Source organism: Geotrypetes seraphini, chromosome 9 (assembly GCF_902459505.1).
Source record: "Geotrypetes seraphini chromosome 9, aGeoSer1.1, whole genome shotgun sequence".
Lineage (NCBI taxonomy): Eukaryota > Metazoa > Chordata > Amphibia > Gymnophiona > Dermophiidae > Geotrypetes > Geotrypetes seraphini.
In genome coordinates this window covers 170,309,401-170,328,721 of record NC_047092.1, presented here as the reverse complement: position 1 = coordinate 170,328,721, position 19,321 = coordinate 170,309,401, and the positions used below count along the sequence as shown (strand labels likewise).

Sequence of the window (19,321 nt, the reverse complement as noted above, 5' to 3'; positions counted from 1 at the left end):
TTTTATATGTTTTAAATGGAAATGGATAATTAGCAAAAATAGTTTAAATTTGACATATAAACTTGCAGAATTTGCTAATTGTGTGTGCAGAATTTTGAATTATTTGCATAGAATTCTGCCAGGAGTACACTATTAACGTCACATAAACCTTAACTACAAACTGCACTTGCAACACATTGCCATTTAATGAGATTTAGAAAGATACAGTACTTAGTATAAAAGAAATGGAATGAGAAAGCTGTGGCCTGATAACGAGTGCTACTCCATTTCAGCAGCTGATTAGGGGATAACGGAAAACAATTTGATTGTGTTTTCCCGTAATTACATGTGTTACATTTTAAATGTCTAGAAAAGATGCAAAATACAGCCAAGCCTACTTACTGTCTTCTCCTGGACAAGGCATTCCAGGTCTTTCTGGTATACAAGGAAACACTGCCAATAAAAATATAATGAAGTTAAAAATATGTCCAGCACAATTAATAGCCGTTAACAATCAAACCACATTAAGACATTTCTTAATGAGAACTTTCTTGCATGACAGATTTAATGTGTATTACTTCTATGAAAAGGAAATAGATGTAAAGATGAACTTTTGTATTATCCTTAGAACCAGGGCTCTGGAGTCAGTAGATAAATCCTTTGACTCCGACTCCTCAGTTTCTGGTACCCACAACTCCGACTCCAGGTACCCAAAATTATCTCCAACTCCTTGACTCCGACTCCACAGCCATGCTTAGAACCCCACCCATGTTTTCTCAAATTCAGATAGTCTGCCTCCAACCCCTCTACCAAGAGGTTGGTCCATGCATCCACCATAAAAAAGTTATTTCCTTTTCACTTTCATACTATGCTCCTTCATTTCAAAGCTTTCAACTGAAAAAGACTTGCATCCTGTGCATTGATGCCACAGAGATATTTAAATGTCTCTATCATCTCCCCTCTCCTGCCTTTCTTCCAAAATATACATAGATATCTTTAAGTGACCCCATATGTTTTATGACAAAAACCAATGAGCATTTTAGAAGCCACTCTCTGGACCAACCCCATCCTACTTATATCTTTTCAAAAGATGTAGAATGGTAACATAACAATTTTTTATTTATATACTGCAAAAAAATTTCAGTTCTCATTGTCAGTGAGCTATAATAGATAGAACATTGGCATTAACAAGTTAACAATAGTTTCACATCAATATGCTACTTTGGAAGGATTACAAGAATTTTGAGAATAGATGGTTTTTAATAGCTTTCTAAAATGCACATACTGTATGAGGTTGATATTCTAACAATTTGGCCCAGTTCAAGATCCCTGGAAGCGGCTTGATATTACAATTCCCCCTTCGTATTCGCGGAGGTTAGGGGTGGAGCCGGCCCGCAAATATTTAAAAAACGTGAATAATATTCGGGCCGGTTCTGCCCCTAATCCCCACTTCCCCTGGCTATTTTAAGCCCTGAAAGCCCCCTTAAGCCTTACCTGGTGGTCTAGCGAGTTTTCAGGCAGGAGCGATCTTCCCACGCTCCTGCCCCGTGCAGATCGCTCACAGGAAATGGCTGCTTTGAGCTCCTGTAGTCTCTCGAGCCATTTCCTGTGAGCGATCTGCACGGGGCAGGAGCGTGGGAAGATTGCTCCTGCCCCGAAAACCCGCTAGACCACCAAGTAAGGCTTAAGGGGCGCTTTCAGGGCTTAAAATAGCCCGAAAAAAAGAAAATAAATTTTTTAATTTAAAATCGCTAATAAGCGAATCCGTAGATATGGAATTCGTGAATATGGAGGGGGAAGTGTATAAGTAACGAATCTTTTCCAAGTACAGCCTTTGGCTGAAGGGAAGGTAAAAAAAATGATCAGGAACGTGTGGAGTGGCTTGGCGACAAGAACAAGAACTGAGCAGTTAGGCAGTAGGCCATGTAGGGCTTTGGTACACTTCTCTAAATAAGATATCACTCACCAGAGATTTATATAGAGACATCATCTCCTTTTTCCTGTGCACCCAAGCATCTTTCCAGCTTTTGCCGTCATTTTCTACTTGTGGCTCCCTTAAGATCATCAGATATGATCACTCCCAAATTTTGCTCTGTATCGCTTTTGTGATACTTCTAAATTCCTGCATCTCTCTCTTCTATCCCAATTCCTTTGCCTTATGCCCTTACTCTACCAGACTAGGGAGTGTGCGCTAAGCCCTCTGACATCTCAAAACAGCCATCTTTGCTTTCTCCCAAACAGAAGCACATATTCATCACAAAACTGGACATCCTGGGTGGGTCACTTGATTACTTCTGACTTACCACTAACCTTACAGCGAACACAATCTCATGTCTGGAGGGTATATTACCAGAGCAAAGAAACAAGGTGCTCGCAATATTACAGACCTAAATGAAAAGGTTGGTTTTGATCTTGAAGGCCCCTATGTATCGAGTTAGTATATTTAGTATTTATTTATTTTAAAAATCTATACACTGCCTAAATACCTAGGTGGACAAAGCACCATATATAATAAAATTATAAAGTAAGATATTATATACTAAACATCTTGTTCTTTTGTTTATATCAATCATAAGATCAATAAAGATATTTGGAAAAAAGGATTAGAACAATGCATGATTCTATACAATTTCCCTTTATCAAAACTGCTTCTATGAGTTAGCAAATTGCATAGGGGATGGGGCCCAATACTCTATATTTACTTAAACAGTCATTTGTTCTGCCCAACAGAAACACAGTAACAGTATGACTGAAGAGATTCAGCTCCCAACATTTCTTTCATTTGTGTTGACCTGGTGGCATTTCCTAATGCTCTTTGGGGTTCCCAGCTGAACTGGTGCCAAGGGTCAGATATGAAGGCTGGGGCACCGTTAACTACCCAATATTTTGCCCCCTATTCAATATCTCTTGCAGTCACCACAGCTACAGCTCTTGGCTGGACACCATACCAAGGCTCTTTCTGGAATCCTGCATTTGCAGGCCCTAAACCCAGCCAGTACGATGACTCAATAGCTCCCAGCACAAGCTAGAGCATTTAACATTCACCACAACCACTGACCCACTTGTGCAACGCTGCATATTTCGCCTCTAGTACTGCTCAGAAGCTTAAAGGATGATCAGAGGAATGAGGAAGTCAGGCAAATGCCTCAGGTGCACAGTGACTCACATTTACAAAATTCAAATGACTCTAGTATTAAGAAACATCCAGATAAACCAAGACACAAAAGGTGCCCCTGTGTCATAATGGGAATTATTTTTCATCTTGAAAAGACTCGCTGTGTCCCAAACAGTCCTCTTTCAAGGCTAATTCAAACACTAATAGGACGTCAATCATTTTAGCATCTCCCTACCACGCTATAAAAATTGGATTATTGTCTGTATCTTTACAAACACATAAATGGATAAACTGGAGGAATAGAATCTGCACTTAGGTGAAGTGTATAGCTGCATATAAAATTATATTTCAAAAAAGGAACAATAAATTAAATAAACAAAAAATCACCTACCGTGAATTAAAAGCTCTGAATCTTTGTTTAATTCATACAATCGAAAAGCTTCTTCTAATTCCATTTGAGAAGAAACTGTGCAGGGGTCTCCTAACATTAAACCAGAGAAAGGAGGTGCATCAGATTTTGAAGGTAAACAAAAGAACCATCATAGAGACTTCAGTAAAATTCAATTATAAATTAGGCAGAACTGTGTCCCGATTGTAGGTAGCTGTAGGCGTCCTACAGTTGTCTAACCAGCCAATCGGGGCGCACATTTTTTTAAAAAGTGCTTCCCAGGCAGGCTGCCTATATTGAAGGCGCCTCCAGGAGCCTAGGGAGGCCTGCAAGCCCGCCTAAGCTCACCTAAGGCTAGGCATAGCCTTAGGCAAACCTAGGCAGCCATATGCATCTCCCAAGGCCAGAGGGAGATGCGTACAATGTAGGACAGCAAAATGCAGGCCTAAATTAAAAGTAGACATTGCCGCCATACTTATCACGTTGGAGCTGCAAACCTATTTAAACACTTTTTCTTTATATATGCTTTTGTTTTTTGTGTCTTGGCACAAAGACACCCATCCCGTCCCGGGCGTCCTATACAGAATCCAGGCCAACATGTCCATTTTTACTCAATAGGAAACACTTTCAGGACCTGTCATCTCGGTGTTCAAAAACAATTCAAACCTTTTTATAGAATACTGTAATTTCAACCTTTACATAACAAGCACAGATAATGAATTTAGTTATTGTAAGCCATTTGAGAAAGCAATTATTTGCCAAGACACAAAAAACAAAAGCATATATAAAGAAAAAGTGTTTAAATAGGTTTGCAGCTCCAACGTGCATCACACTTAACGCTTCCAGATCCTAGCTCAATGTTTTCTTTTCAGAAATATTTCTTGGGTGTAGCCTAAATGACATAAGGTCATGGGATGTTTAACAAAGAAAACAAGGAGCAGAGAATCTAGAAAGATTCTGCTGCTTTGATTCTGCGACTGAATGCTTGCCATGGGGAGAAATGTTACCCAACACTTGTGAAGCTCTTCATGCTAAGCTCAGAGAACGTCATTCTGCAGAACCAAGATGGATCGGTAAAAGAAAATCTATACTTGAAAGCCTCAAGAGCAGGATATGCTCAAGGGCAGAAAACCGAGTTTTGAAGAATACTATGCCCAAGAAGCAGATCAGAATTACAGCAAAACCATCAGCTAGTCCAAGTTCAATGTGACACATTGTCCAATGACCAAGGAACATATATATCCATTTGATTTGATCTCTTGCTGTTTTCTGCTCACAAACAATTAATCTACTGTATGGACAAAATTTACTCTATGCATCTAAATTCCCCTAAATGTAATTAATGAAACCTGAAATTTAAGTACAATTTATCTACTGTATGGACAAAATTTACTCTATGCATCTAAATTCCCCTAAATGTAATTAATGAAACCTGAAATTTAAGTACAATTTATCTACTGTATGGACAAAATTTACTCTATGCATCTAAATTCCCCTAAATGTAATTAATGAAACCTGAAATTTAAGTACAATTTATCTACTGTATGGACAAAATTTACTCTATGCATCTAAATTCCCCTAAATGTAATTAATGAAACCTGAAATTTAAGTACAATTTATCTACTGTATGGACAAAATTTACTCTATGCATCTAAATTCCCCTAAATGTAATTAATGAAACCTGAAATTTAAGTACAATTTATCTAAAATCTGATTAAAATCTACAGGTCTTTATAAATTGCAACTATGATTGCAGTCTAATGTATATTTTGGCCTAAATGATTAGCAATATGTTAACTGATGTTTTGAATTTACTTTTATAAGTCTAATAGAAAACGCAGAGCTTTCACTCCTAAAAGAAAACTTAACTATGTGAAGGGTGGAGTATGTACCTTCTTCGTCAATCCACTTCATAGTAAAAAGCTGCTCATTGTCAAAAGAACACATGTCTCGAACTTCAGTGCAAAGTCCTTCGAATGAGATGGAAGGTTCAAAATGTGTTATCATGATGTCACTAAAAAGAGGGGGAGGAATATCAGATTACAAGAAGATTAAAATGACTTGTGAAACTGAGAAAAACAAATAGCTATAGTACTGAGAATGAGTGCTTTTGTTTGCAGAGGTGAAAGAACCAAACAGAGAACAGAAAATCCACATTCATCCCAGAAAAAAAAAGTGGTTTGTGCCAAGTTACCCAACTCATTCACCTCTTAAAAATTTAATACCAATTTTGCAAAATATAAAAGCCAGTAGGTCTATTTTGAAAGTCACAGAGTCTCATATGAAAATGAATGATTGAAACAATGGAGGTTAAGGGCTAGATTCGTGTCGGGACGGATCCGTGCCTGATCCGGGCAGGTCTGATGGATTCTTCAAAGTCCAATATGCGATGGGGGAGATCGGAGGAATGCCCCCATTTGCCAGCACAGATTGCTGGTGGCTGATCCCAACGCATGCGCAGACCATCTGTACATGGTCTGCGCATGTGTCTAGACCCGTCCAAGCTGCGACTTTTAACTACTTTTTTTTTTACTTTTTAGCCCAGCAAGCCCGTGGTTTTAACCCGCTTAAACCCACGGGTTAAAACCATGGGCTCGCAGTACGGGGAAGGGCAGGAGAGATTCGGGGCGGAGGGCAGGAGAAAACCGGGGACGAGCAGGGAGGCAATTTGGAGTAGAGCAAGCAGGAGACATTGGGGCAGAGCAGGCAGGAGAGATTCGGGGCAGCAGAGAGCAGGGCTTCTATGGAGCTGGAGAGTCAGAAAGACGTTTTCGACTGGTCCCCAGCAGTCGCTTCTCGGGTTGATCGGCCAGCCCAGTCAGTTTCAAAAATTTCATTGGCGAATCGTGTCCCTGTCTACTTTGCATGCGTTTCACCTCATTTGCATGCACGGATTCGAAGCAATCGCAGGAGAGGTTAGTGAATGGGGCCCGAGGGAAAGCTGGTCGCAAAGGGGTCACAATCCGATCGGTACACGATTGGTTTGCTTTGTGAATCTAGCCCAAAGTCCATGCGCAGCAAATGACACCGAACCTGGTAGAGGGTCTTTCTGTGTCCAAATAATTATTTGGACACAGAAATATCAAGCGATATTTAAAAAAAAAAAAAGAGACAGCTAGCTATTCTTAATGAAATTTAGTATGTCAGTCAAAAGCAAGCAGGAATTCAGATGTTTCAAACATAAAATTTAATCATTAATTTAAAAGTAGAAGTTTATTTTAGTTGGTATATAAGGCTCAATTAAGCTTACATGATAATTGCCTTTTTTAAGAAAACCCATTTTCTAGACTAGTCTTGCCTATCCCTCCTGCCAGTTGACGGGCATATAACTAATCTGTCTGACCTGCCTGGAGCAGCTAATCAGTATTCCCTATCCTTAAAAGGACGACAGATACACAATGCTGATACAACAATGAAAAACAACTCCTATATGTCTACAGTTCCGCCTCAATAATTGCGGGGGGTTAGGGGCAGAGCCGGCCCATGAATAACTTTTAAAGCCGACTCTGACCAGCCTCCCTCCTGTGTCCCGGACCTCTCCAGACCTTACCTCGTGGTCTAGTGGTAACATGGGGCAGGAACGATCTTCCTACGCTCCTGCCCCATGCAGAGCCATCAACAAAAATGGCTGCCGTGAGTTACCATGGTCTCACAAGGCTACAACGGGAATTCAAGCAGCCACTTTTGTTGGCGGCTCTGCACGGAGCAGGAAAGTAGGAAGATCGCTCCGGCCTTGCGTCACCACTAGACCATCAGGTAAGGACTGGAGACGTCCGGGACGCAGGAATAAAATTGAATTTTGTTTGGGAGGCAAAAAAACGTGAGTAATAAACTCGCGAATCCTGAAGGAGAAATGTACTTTCTCACTGAAGTTAAAAGGCAAGGACCAAGGGATAACAGCACCAAGAGATCTCTTGTGCTAAACAAGGGAATCAGGAGCTCTGATTTGCATGCCTGTCACCTCCATTATATGCAAATCTCTCTCATCCATATTCATTAGGGCTATCCCAAAAACCTGACCGGCTGATGGTCTTCCAGGACAGGGTTGGAAACCACCAAGTTAGAGCCTTCCATCCTGGTCAGGCTCTCTCTATGCAAGGAAAACCCAAGTCTCATACTAGCCTGAATGGGAAAGTAAAGAACATAAAAGGAAAAAAAATTTCAGAAGCAAAATAACTGCAAATGGATTAGTTTTGGGCTAGCATGATGGTAATAAACCTGACTGCTAGTCAGCATGTGGAATATGATCTCATGCTCTCAAAATTTACTGCTAATGTTCATCATATTACATGGATCATGCCAGAAAGAGTTTCCTTCTGGAATTCATAAATTACAATATGTATAGGCAACTATCAAGGTATGCTTTTAAACTGCTTTGGTACTATAGGCAATCAGAATGAGGGGAAAACACATCAGTGCAAACACACAGTCTTCAACTTAGAATACTGATCCACTATAGGACTTAAGAGTAGGATCAACAATATTCCCCTATCAAAGTTGCATTTAAAAAAAAAAAAAGGATCATGAAAGTCACAATATGGAGCTCCATTTTCAGATCAACTAGACTCTTGATAGCTGCAGGCTCCCTTCAAACCATGAATCATGTAGGTAACAAAAATCTCATGTACGAATACAGGATGTACGGGGTGGTACTTGGAGAGACCTCCTAGGAAAGAGACTTGGGAGTTCTGATCGACAAGTCGATGAAGCCGTCTGCACAAAGTGCTGAGGCAGCAAAAAGGGCGAACAGAATGCTAGGAATGATAAAGAAGGAGATCACGAACAGATCGGAGAGGGTTATCATGCCGCTGTACCGGGCCATGGTGCACGCTCACCTGGAATACTGTGTTCAGCACTGGTCGCCGTACATGAAGAAGGACACGGTACTACTCGAAAGGGTCCAGAGAAGAGCGACTAAAATGGTTAAGGGGTTGGAGGAGCTGCCGTACAGTGAAAGATTAGAGAAACTGGGCCTCTTCTCCCTCGATCAGAGGAGATTGAAAGAGGACATGATCGAAACATTCAAGGTACTGAAGGGGATAGACTTAGTAGATAAGGGCAGGTTGTTCACCCTCTCCAAGGTAGGGAGAACGAGAGGGAACTCTCTAAAGTTGAAAGAGGATAGATTCCGTACAAACGTAAGGAAGTTCTTCTTCACTCAAAGAGTGGTAGAAAACTGGAACGCTCTTCCGAAGGCTGTTATAGGGGAAAACACCTTCCAGGGATTCAAGACAAAGTTAGACAAGTTCCTGCTGAACAAGAACATGCGCAGGTATGGCTAGTCTCAGTTAGGGCAATGGTCTTTCACCAGAGGGCCGCCGCGTGAGTTGACTGCTGGGCACGATGGACCACGGGTCTGACCCAGCAGCGGCAATTCTTATGTTCTTAACTAGGACCTTATAAAGCAGTATATCATTCCCCATGGTCTCAAAACAGTTTCTGCAGCAAAAAGAGAGCTCTTCTGCTTTAAAAAGAGCAAAGAAAAATCAGCTGGGAGGTGATTTCAACATGTGAAAAGCCCTCAGTTAAATCTTATTTTGAGATTAGTTGAGACCACATTAAAGGAATGGAATGTGGGGTAGACGGTTGTAACTGATTGTTTACTATGTAAAATGCAAGTTTCAACAGCAAGGTCAGATCCTTCACAAATAGATATTTTGGTCACATATGTTTTGTTCTAAACAATTGTTTCAAACCTTCAGCTGCATACCTGGAGGCTTCATTAATATTATACTGTCGGATTTGTTTACTGTAACTCATTAAAAATACTGCATTATTAAAATAATGCGTTACTCGAAAGGGTCCAGAGGAGAGCGACACGTCTGATAAAATGTATGGAAAACCTTTCATATGCTGAGAGATTGGAGAAATTGGGTCTCTTTTCCCTGGAGAAGAGGAGACTTAGAGGGGATATGATAGAGACTTACAAGATCATGAAGGGCATAGAGAAAGTAGAGAGGGATAGATTCTTCAAACTTTCAAAAAATAAAAAAACAAGAGGGCATTCGGAAAAGTTGAAAGGGGACAGATTCAAAACGAATGCTAGGAAGTTCTTCTTTACCCAACGTGTGGTGGACACCTGGAATGCGCTTCCAGAGGACGTAATAGGGCATAGTACGGTAATGGGGTTTAAGAAAAGATTGGATAATTACCTACTGGAAAAGGGGATAGAGGGGTATAGAGAGAGGATTACTGCACAGGTCCTGGACCTGTTGGGCTGCCGCAAGAGCGGACTGCTGGGCACGATGGACCTCAGGTCTGACCCAGCAGAGGCATTGCTTATGTTCTTATGTTCTTAATACTCATTTGCATTTTCTAGCTTATCTTGGACTACTTTTCTTGTGGCTTGTCTTTTTTTTTTTTTTTTGCTGATTTCTATAAATGGGAAAAACTGATACTATGTGGAGAAGCAGTCAACATTGTGGATTTCTCATCATTAGCCAGCACATGTGATGGAAAATTGCTATTAAAACAGGTTTTTGTGAAATAAGAAAAATACATTTAAGTCTGTTTTATTGAAAAATAACAATAAATTACTGAAATAACACTAGAGTCTCCAATATGCTTATTATAACAAGTGGGGTCAGATTCCTTTGAATCTACAAAAGAATAGGAAAACATTATCCTGTCATCCGCCTTGAACCGCAAGGTAATGGCGGAATAGAAATCCCTAATGTAATGTAATGTAATGTAAAATAATGATAAAAATATTTTATGCAAAAAAAAAATAAAAAATCTAGCAGTATTTTACTAACTGAACCTTCAATATCTGCACTTTTATTGTGGAAAATAACCAAAATTTAACATACTTTGCTAATAGCTAAACACGTACACTTTGGTGTAGTCATCTACCAATAGCGTTCCAAACACTTAAGCACTGTGGGCCAGATTCAGGAAAGTCAGTTATGGTTCTCCTGACTCCCCTACCTAACTCCTCCCTTGCCGCTGTAATTTTAAATCTTCGGGCAGCCAGCAGCGGCAACAAGGTGAGTATGTTGCCATCGGCTGCCCCAGAAGCCTTCATTCTGAAGTCCTGCCTAAGTGGGAACAGAAAGTCGCTGCAGAATGAAGAGAAACAGAAGCGCTGCATGGGTGGGGTGGTGGGAAGGGGAAGGGAGAACTGTTGGACATATGTGTGTGGAGTGGGAGGGAAAGAGAGACTGTATACACGGGCGAAGGAAGAAAAAGGGCGAATTGCTGGACATGATAGTGGTGGAGAGGAGGGAGGGAGGAAGAAATATTGGCTATTGTGGTGAAGAGGGAAGGTGGGACAGATGAAAAGAGTTGCAAGAGGGAGGAAGAGATGCAGTATGGCGTTAGGGAGGGGCGAAAAATGCCATAACAGGAGATAAGAAAGAAAGAGAGAACCCATGCGAGGGTGAGGGGATAAGCCCCAAAAAGTACAACCGTTGAAACTGGTCTATTGCTTTCTGTGATTTTGTGACATCGCAAGATATATGACAAATGTATAATTCAGCTTTATCCATTTGAAACAGAAAAGAAGCACAGACTGTCCCTCCTCCAACACAAAGTAAACAGAATCAAACATTTATGCTTCAAGAAGTCCAATAAGGCTACGTAATAGAGCTTAAGACAATTTCTGGACATTTTGTCAAATTTATAGTTCTCTAAGCCAGGTTTTACAAGAAGTTATATACAGATACACTAAATCCTAAATTATTGTGCGTGTGAAGCAATGGGAAGACAGTATGACTTACCCAAAGTCACAATCAGTATCAGCTGGAAGAGAAGGATTACGGTAAACTGTACTCCTTCTGGTTCTCAGCCACTTACTGTTTACTAAGGTTTACTAAGCTGCGTTAGGGCATTAACGCGCGGAATAGCGCACGCTAAAATGCCCCCCGCGGTAGACCCTAACGCCAGCATTGAGCCGACGTTAGTTCTAGCCGCGTAGCACGGGTTTAGCGGGCGCTAACATGCTGGGTGCGCTAAAAACACTAGCGCAGTTTAGTAAAAGGAGCCCTAAGTTTATCTACTTCTATAGCTATTGAAATTTTAATTAAAATGAAAAGGATTTACATAAGCAACCTGGTCATCATAACTACAACTGTAACTTATTTCTATAGCGTTGCTCGATGTACGCAGTGCCGTACATTCAAATATTCAAGAGACAGTCCCTGCTTAGTAGTTTACAATCTAATCACACAGGACGAGTAGGGGGTTAGGGAGTTTCTCAGGCACAGGTGCTTTATAAGCGAGTGGGGGTTAGAATTAAAAGCAACCTCAAAAAAGTTGGCTTTTAGTCTGGATGTGAATCCTTCCAGGGCAGTGGTCTCAAACTCAAACCCTTTGCAGGGCCAAAGAAAAAAAATAGTTAATGTCTTATTAAAGAAATGACAATTTTGCATGAGGTAAAACTCTTCATAGTTTATAAATCTTTCCTTTTGGCTAAGTCTTAATAATAATATTGTCATTTATAGCTAAAGAGACATATGATCAAGAAACTGTTTTATTTTACTTTTGTGATTATGTTTAAATCATGTTTATTCAACACCACAAGAATCAATACAACTCACGGGTATAACAGATTTTGCAAAATACAAAGCCAATCCCCAAACCCCCCCACCCCCTCCCCCCAAGGGCAGCAGCAGCAGTGGTAATCATCCCAAAAAATTTACTTTTGTGATTATGATAAACATATCGAGGGCTTCAAAATAGTACCTGGGCGCATGTGGCCCCTGGGCTACGAGTTTGAGACCACTGTTCCAGGGCGTCTATTCCAGGCTCATTATGACAAAGATTTTCTATATCTATTACTTACATCTTATTCTTACGAACAATTCAGAAAACAACTAAAAACTTTTTTCCTTTTCTCAAAATTCCAGAATTGCTTTCATTGTATTACTTTTACAAAATTTTGTAAACCGCATTGAACTAATGGTTATGCGGTCTAGAAATCTGGTGTTTTGTTATGGTGTAGCAAGAGAGAAGGAACGTAGTATGGAGTTGGCAATAGAGGAGAAGGGTACAAATAAGAAAGACTTGCCCGATGAACGGAGTTTGTGGGGAAGAGTTTAGGGAGAGATAAGAGATACTGAGGAGCTACAGAGTGAATGCACTTGTAAGTCAAAAAGAGGAATTTGAACTGTACGCAGAAATGGATAGGGAGCCAATGAAGTGACTTGAGGAGTGATGTGTGCACAGCAACTCTTGGTGGAATATAAATCGTGCAGCGGAATTTTGAATGGATTGAAGGGGAGAGAGATGGTAACTTAGAAGACCTGTGAGAAGCAAGCTGCAGTAGTCTTGTCAATTAACTCACACAGTATTTATTTGTGACTGGAGAAGTTGGTCAGAACACACACCTACAATCTCAGGCATTATTAACTTAAATTACAAATGTTGCTTCTAGACTCAGATAAAAATCTCTTGTGGTCAAATACAGATAGCATGTATACTCTTTAAATAAATATGCACCATTTTTTATGTCAATATTTATTTGGAATGGAGGAACAGCTGAGTAATTAAAGCACTTAGCCGACAACCAGGAAAGGGAGGTTCAAACATTGCTGTTGCTCCTAAACTCGCCATTGCCTTCGATACAAAAATTAAGGGTCTTTTTACAAACGTTTAGCATGTGTTAATGGACATTAGCATGTACTAAGTGCCACATGACCCAGAGTTATAAAACAGGATGAACAGAACTTAGCCCACAGGCTAGACTTTAGTAAAAAGACCCCTTAGATTGTAAGCCCCCTGATGATAGGGAAATACCAAGTGTACCTGAATGTAACTCACCTTGAGATACTATTGAGCTAACTCCAAAACTAAAATATGGTAATAGGTAAACTACTATATTACACTTCCCCCTCCATATTTGCAGGGGTTAGGGGCAGAGCCGGACCCACAAATATTTTAAAAAACGTGAATAATATTCGGGCCGACTCTGCCCCCTAACCCCCACTTCCCCCGGCTATTTTAAGCCCTGAAAGCCCCCCTTAAGCCTTACCTGGTGGTCTAATGGGTTTTCGGGGCAGGAACAATCTTCCCACGCTCCTGCCCCGTGCAGATCGCTCACAGGAAATGGCTGCCTTGAGCTCCCGTTGTCTCGATCCATTTCCTGTGAGCGATCTGCACAGGGCAGGAGCATGGGAAGATCACTCCTGCCCCGAAAACCCGCTAGACCACCAGGTAAGGCTTAAGTGTGTGTGTGTGGGGGGGGCTTACAGGGCTTAAAATAGCCTGAAAAATGAAAATGCATTTTTGGGTTTAAATCCACGAATAAGCAAATCCGTAGATACAGAATTCGCAAATATGGAAGGGGAAGTCATTTTTAAAATATTGAGCTTTCTTGAAATTGGTTTACATGTTCAAAAACTACTTGAATTCTTCAGTACAATCAGGATAAAGACATCTAGTACTGTTTTTATGATGATTTGTTAAGCTTAAGAATGTCTAATGCAGTATAATGGTTACCAGCCCAGACTCCTTTAACCACAATTCACTGTGTGACCTTGAGCAAAGGGTTAATTTAAAATGCAATGTAGGTTTGTAAACTATTCAGCATAAGGAAACAGAAAACAAATCCTACACTGCACTGTAGACAGTAACGATACAATAATTTTAATTTAAGGAACTGCTTCGTTCTTCAGTGAACTATTCAAAATACTCATAAGACTACATAAGGTTTGGACAAGATTCTGATGATAACCTACAGTTCCATTAGCCGAGAAAGTCACATTCTGTATGTGCAAATGAGCAACAGAGATGAGATCTTTCAGGCTTATACTACTGGAAAGATACTGGGCTTCACGACCCATTGGGTATGATCCAGCATGATCTCTTATTTTCATGCCTTCTTTAATAACTGCTTCATTGAGATTTTTCTTCCTGAACACAAATGGGAGAAAGATCTTACTGGATCAGGCCCATAGTTAATTTCTGTTCTTAGTTTAAGGAATGATGCGCTGCCCACAGAGTTCTGACTAGTTTTTACAGAAACAAAGGGATGTATTTTCAGTCAGGCACTTAACTGTAAAACCTGTACAGACAAGACATCTGTATACAGTGAACTTAAAAGCCAGATTCATTATACAGATAAACACATATGAGGAAAACACAATAAGAATCTAAAGACAGGTATTTTACTGGCATGATACCTATCTGCACACACTTTGAAAATATAAGGCACAAACATACATCTAATACATGTCTCCAAATGACTTTCTGCAGAACAAGTTTGTACTCATGATGGAAGTGTACACACAGTTCTAGGTGACTATGAATCTGCTTAGGCATATATGAGCCAATTTATGTGGGATAACTAGTTTTACCCATGTAGAGAATATTATCATAACAGAGTCCCTTGGTTAAGTAAACAGGAAAATAGATATTTTGGCACAATTTCATGAGAGGAGGATATAGTGGTTGATATGGGTGGGCAAACTAGTTGGGCCATTTGGCCTTTATCTGCCATCATGTTTCTATGTTACAAAAGTATATTGCCATGCACACACAAAAACAATAAAAAAAATTACCATCTTCAATAATAGGCAACTACATTTTCAGAATATTTTTCTGTAAAACTCTCTTTCCTCAGCTAATACTTAAATCTCATAACATAACATAGTATTTCTATACCGCATAACCTTAAGTTCAATGCGGTTTACAAACGTTATACATAATAAAGGAAGAAAGCATTACAGATTTAATCGACCAAATATTTTGAAAAAAGATAAGTCTTCCGTTGTTTTCTAAAATGTTCATAAGAATGAGATGGGAAGATCAATGGTCGAAAAACCTTATCATGGAAACGGCTTGAAATGAAAGCATATAATCATGGTATTTCTTGCTTTTACAACCCTTGACAGAAGGAAATACGAAGAGAGCATGCGATTTTCTACTATTCTTTTGTGATGCTACTGAAAATCTACCAGCTAAATAGAGTGGGGCTAGACCAGTGGTTTCAAATTCAAACCTTTTGTAGGACCACATTTGGCCTCAGAAAAAATAGTTTATGTCTTATTAAAGAAATGTTTTTCAATTTTTCACAGCTATAAATCATTTAGAATACAAAATACTTGTGGGTGCAAAAATTATAACGATAATAAAATTATATAAATAATTAGTGAAGTGCTCAGACCTGATAACCCATTTAGTAGTGATGTCACCACTATGAGGTTAACTAGGGGACCATCATTGCATTCACTTGTCCCCTGCCATCCCTGAATATTAAATACTGTGTCTTAACTAGTGGTGGTACTTATCTTCGTTCAGGGGTTGTTCATGTTGAAGGTGTTAACTCTCATTGGTGACTGGTGTCTATTAAAGTGCTCGTGCTTCTTTAAAAAAATGTTGTTAGTTTCTTAGGTGATCTCCCGTCCCCCCGACCCGGATTTCGTCTCTTCGTCAGGGAGGGACACTAAGAAATTTCAAACAGCGAACTGATATCGGCTCGCTATAGTCAGAGAAGTTCAGAATGGACTGAGCGAATGAGGCTCACTTCACTGGGTGATATATTACTCACCCAGTGAAGTGAGCCTCATTCGCTCAGTCCATTCTGAACTTCTCTGACTATAGCGAGCCGATATCAGTTCGCTGTTTGAAATTTCTTAGTGTCCCTCCCTGACGAAGAGACGAAATCCGGGTCGGGGGGACGGGAGATCACCTAAGAAACTAACAACATTTTTTTAAAGAAGCACGAGCACTTTAATAGACACCAGTCACCAATGAGAGTTAACACCTTCAACATGAACAACCCCTGAACGAAGATAAGTACCACCACTAGTTAAGACACAGTATTTAATATTCAGGGATGGCAGGGGACAAGTGAATGCAATGATGGTCCCCTAGTTAACCTCATAGTGGTGACATCACTACTAAATGGGTTATCAGGTCTGAGCACTTCACTAATTATTTATATAATTTTATTATCGTTATAATTTTTGCACCCACAAGTATTTTGTATTCTAAATGATTTATAGCTGTGAAAAATTGAAAAATAGTCCCTGTTAGCCACAGATTACTAAGGAACTTATCTCTCTATTGAGTAATTATTAAAGAAATGACAATTTTGCATGAGGTAAAACTCTTTATAGTTTATAAATCTTTCCTTTTGGCTAAGTCTTAATAATACTATTGTCATTTATAGCTAAAGAGACATATGATCAAGAAACTGTTTTATTTTACTTTTGTGATTATGATAAACATACCGAGGGCCTCAAAATAGTACCCGACGGGTCGCGAGTTTGAAACCACTGAGCTAGACCATAGGCAACTTTATAACATAAGCAACCCAGTTTGAAAATTATACATGCCTCCACAGGAACTTCTTCAATCTCACCACAGTGTTCTGAATCAGTTTCAATCTGGTTATGTTTTTCTTGGTACTAATTAAATAAATGATATTACAATAGTCCAGCAAGCTGAGCAACAGTGATTGGATCAAAAGTCTAAATGCAGCCTTCATTGAAATTTTTGTCTTCATAAAGGAAAACTATTACCACTGACAATTCAAAAGGTAACAACTGATTGGGGAGAGAGAGGGGTGAGAAAAAACTTTGCTTGAAGGCTAGAATGCAGATGTCTCAGAATCAGGCTCTCTGAACTGACCTCAAAGCCAGTACTCGGGGGGGGGGGGGGGGGGGAGGAATGGAAGAGAGTGGCATAAAAATTAACCTCTGTGGTCAGCTCTAGTCTTGAAAAGCGAGTAACCTAGCGGTAGAGCAGCTGCCTCAGCATCCTGAGGTTGTGGGATGGAATCCCAGCGCTGCTCCTTCTTTACCCTGAGCATGTCACTCAATCCTCTATTGCCCCAGGTACAAAATAAGTACCTGTATACAGTAAAACCTTGGATTGCAAGTACACTTCTCCCTCAATATTCACAGGGGTTATGAGCAGAGCCGGTCCGCGAATATTAAAAAACCGCAAATAATATTCGGGCTAGTTCTGATCCACCCCCCGCCTTCCCGGACCTTACCTTAAGCCCTTTGAGACTCCCAGGAGCCGTGCCTGGTGGTCTAGTGGGCTTTCGGGGCAGGAGCGATCTTCCTACGCTCCTACCCCGTGCAAATCACTCATAGGAAATGGCTCACAGCAGCCATTTCCTATGAGTGATCTGCACGAGGCAGGAGCGTAGGAAGATTACTCCTGCCCCGAAAGCCCGCTAGACTACCAGGTAAGGTTCCGGGGAGTCTCAGAGGGCTTAAAAATAGCCCAAAATATTAAAAACGATTTTTAAAAAATTCACAAATAACTGAATCTGCGGATACTGAAACCGCGGATTTGGAGGGAGAAGTGTAACTTGGCATGCAAGTGTTCTGCAAGACAAGCAAAACATTTTATTAAATTTTAGCTTGATATACAAGCAAGGTCTTGCAATACAAGTACATACAGTATACACACGTCACATCATCACAACTGAGCTGATGGGTCTTCTCTCTCTGACGCTGCAGGAGTGACTGCTCTAAACAGCAAAGTCTTGCAATATGAGTACATACAGTATTTTGTATTAAAGTTTTGGGGTTGTGGCGTTTCCATTATTTCTTAAGGGGAAATTCGCTTTGATATACGAGTGTTTTGGATTACACGCATGTTTTCGGAACGAATTATGCTCACAAACCAAGGTTTTACTGCATACGTAAACCGCTTTGAATGTGTAATCACAATAAAGCGGTATCCAAGTCTCATCCCCCCCCCCCCTTCCCATTTCAGGCTTAGCGGGAGAGAGACGCCGTAGCCTCACTGGCAGCTGCTCAATCAGATTTCAACGTTTCTACGGGATCCGGGGGGAATTCAGAGGATCCGGTGGATCCGTTCTTTAACCTCCCCCCCCCCCATTCTGTCTCCTCTCGGGGCTTTTAAGTAATTTTCCCGGCCTCTAGCGAGCGGAAGCCAGGATAAGCCCTGGGAACGTGTCCCCTCTCCGGCACCGGCTCACTCACCCTCTGTAATAGGCCTTCACTCGGACCTGGTGGCCCCCGTCCCCCGAGTGGGACATGGTGCTGTCCCGCTGCGTCGGCATCATCCCCCCGCGCAGGCTCTTTGGGCCGGCTGCACGAACCGTCAAGAGCAAAACCCGCTCGACGCCCCCAACCCTCTCCTTCCCGCTTCCGTTCCTCCTCTACCTCACCGCACCAATCCCAAACGCCCGCCGACCCTACCATTGGGACCGAAACACGAGGGGGGGGAGTGGTTTCGGTTGGAGAAGAGTAGCTGAGCGGAGATGGCCCATGTGCGGTAAACATTCGTATGTGCAGTTATCAGCTTGAGAGATATCGCTCATTCCTTCTGCTACTGAAATTGAACCAAAAAAGGGGCTAACGATTGGATTGAAAGTGTCTACTCTAAAGAATCCCCTCATGCCATAGTTGTTACGGTCCACAACAACATTCCTAGCTAGTTACGTGCCGTGTGCCTACGGTTTCCGCAAACGTAAGGCAGTGGGAATTCTGGGAGTTATAGTTCGATCGTATATTGCTCAATCAGTTGTTTTAAGACGGTGTTCTTGTGTGAGTTAGACTGAAATGCACAGAAGCTGTGTCATCTGAGCCGCGAGTCAACTTAAACCGTTAGGCAAACCAGGGCGAAAGCAATGCAATCTGTACACAAACGTTAAAAGTGCAGTGATCTGAGAACCAGGAGAACTTTATGACTCTGGGCAAATCACTTTAACAACTCCTATCCCCTTTTCCCTTTATAATTAATTGTAATAAATATATTAATGTTTGAGAAGATCAAAGGAACCAGGCAAAATGGGCGGCCTGCAATGAGATGGCTGGAGAGCCTTTCCAGACTAGCACAAAACTGATTTCTTTTTAGCAATTCATCAAGTCGCTAGGACTCGAACATGAGTCATGGCACCTAACAATATTAATTTG

General features: G+C 40.9%; 1 protein-coding gene across 1 annotated transcript in view; it reads right to left on the bottom strand.

Annotated features, from left to right (window-relative positions):
• PRKCI (protein kinase C iota) overlaps positions 1-18,574 on the bottom strand; it is a 73,038-nt gene extending 54,464 nt beyond the window's left edge. The window contains exons 1-4 of the mRNA XM_033958480.1: positions 18,386-18,574; positions 5,375-5,496; positions 3,486-3,575; positions 382-432 (exon numbers count right to left, since the gene is read on the bottom strand). Coding sequence (XP_033814371.1) covers positions 382-432; positions 3,486-3,575; positions 5,375-5,496; positions 18,386-18,468 — 346 coding nt within the window. The 5' untranslated portion in view covers positions 18,469-18,574. The remainder of the gene's footprint in view (positions 1-381; positions 433-3,485; positions 3,576-5,374; positions 5,497-18,385) is intronic.
• Positions 18,575-19,321: the final 747 nt, after the last annotated feature.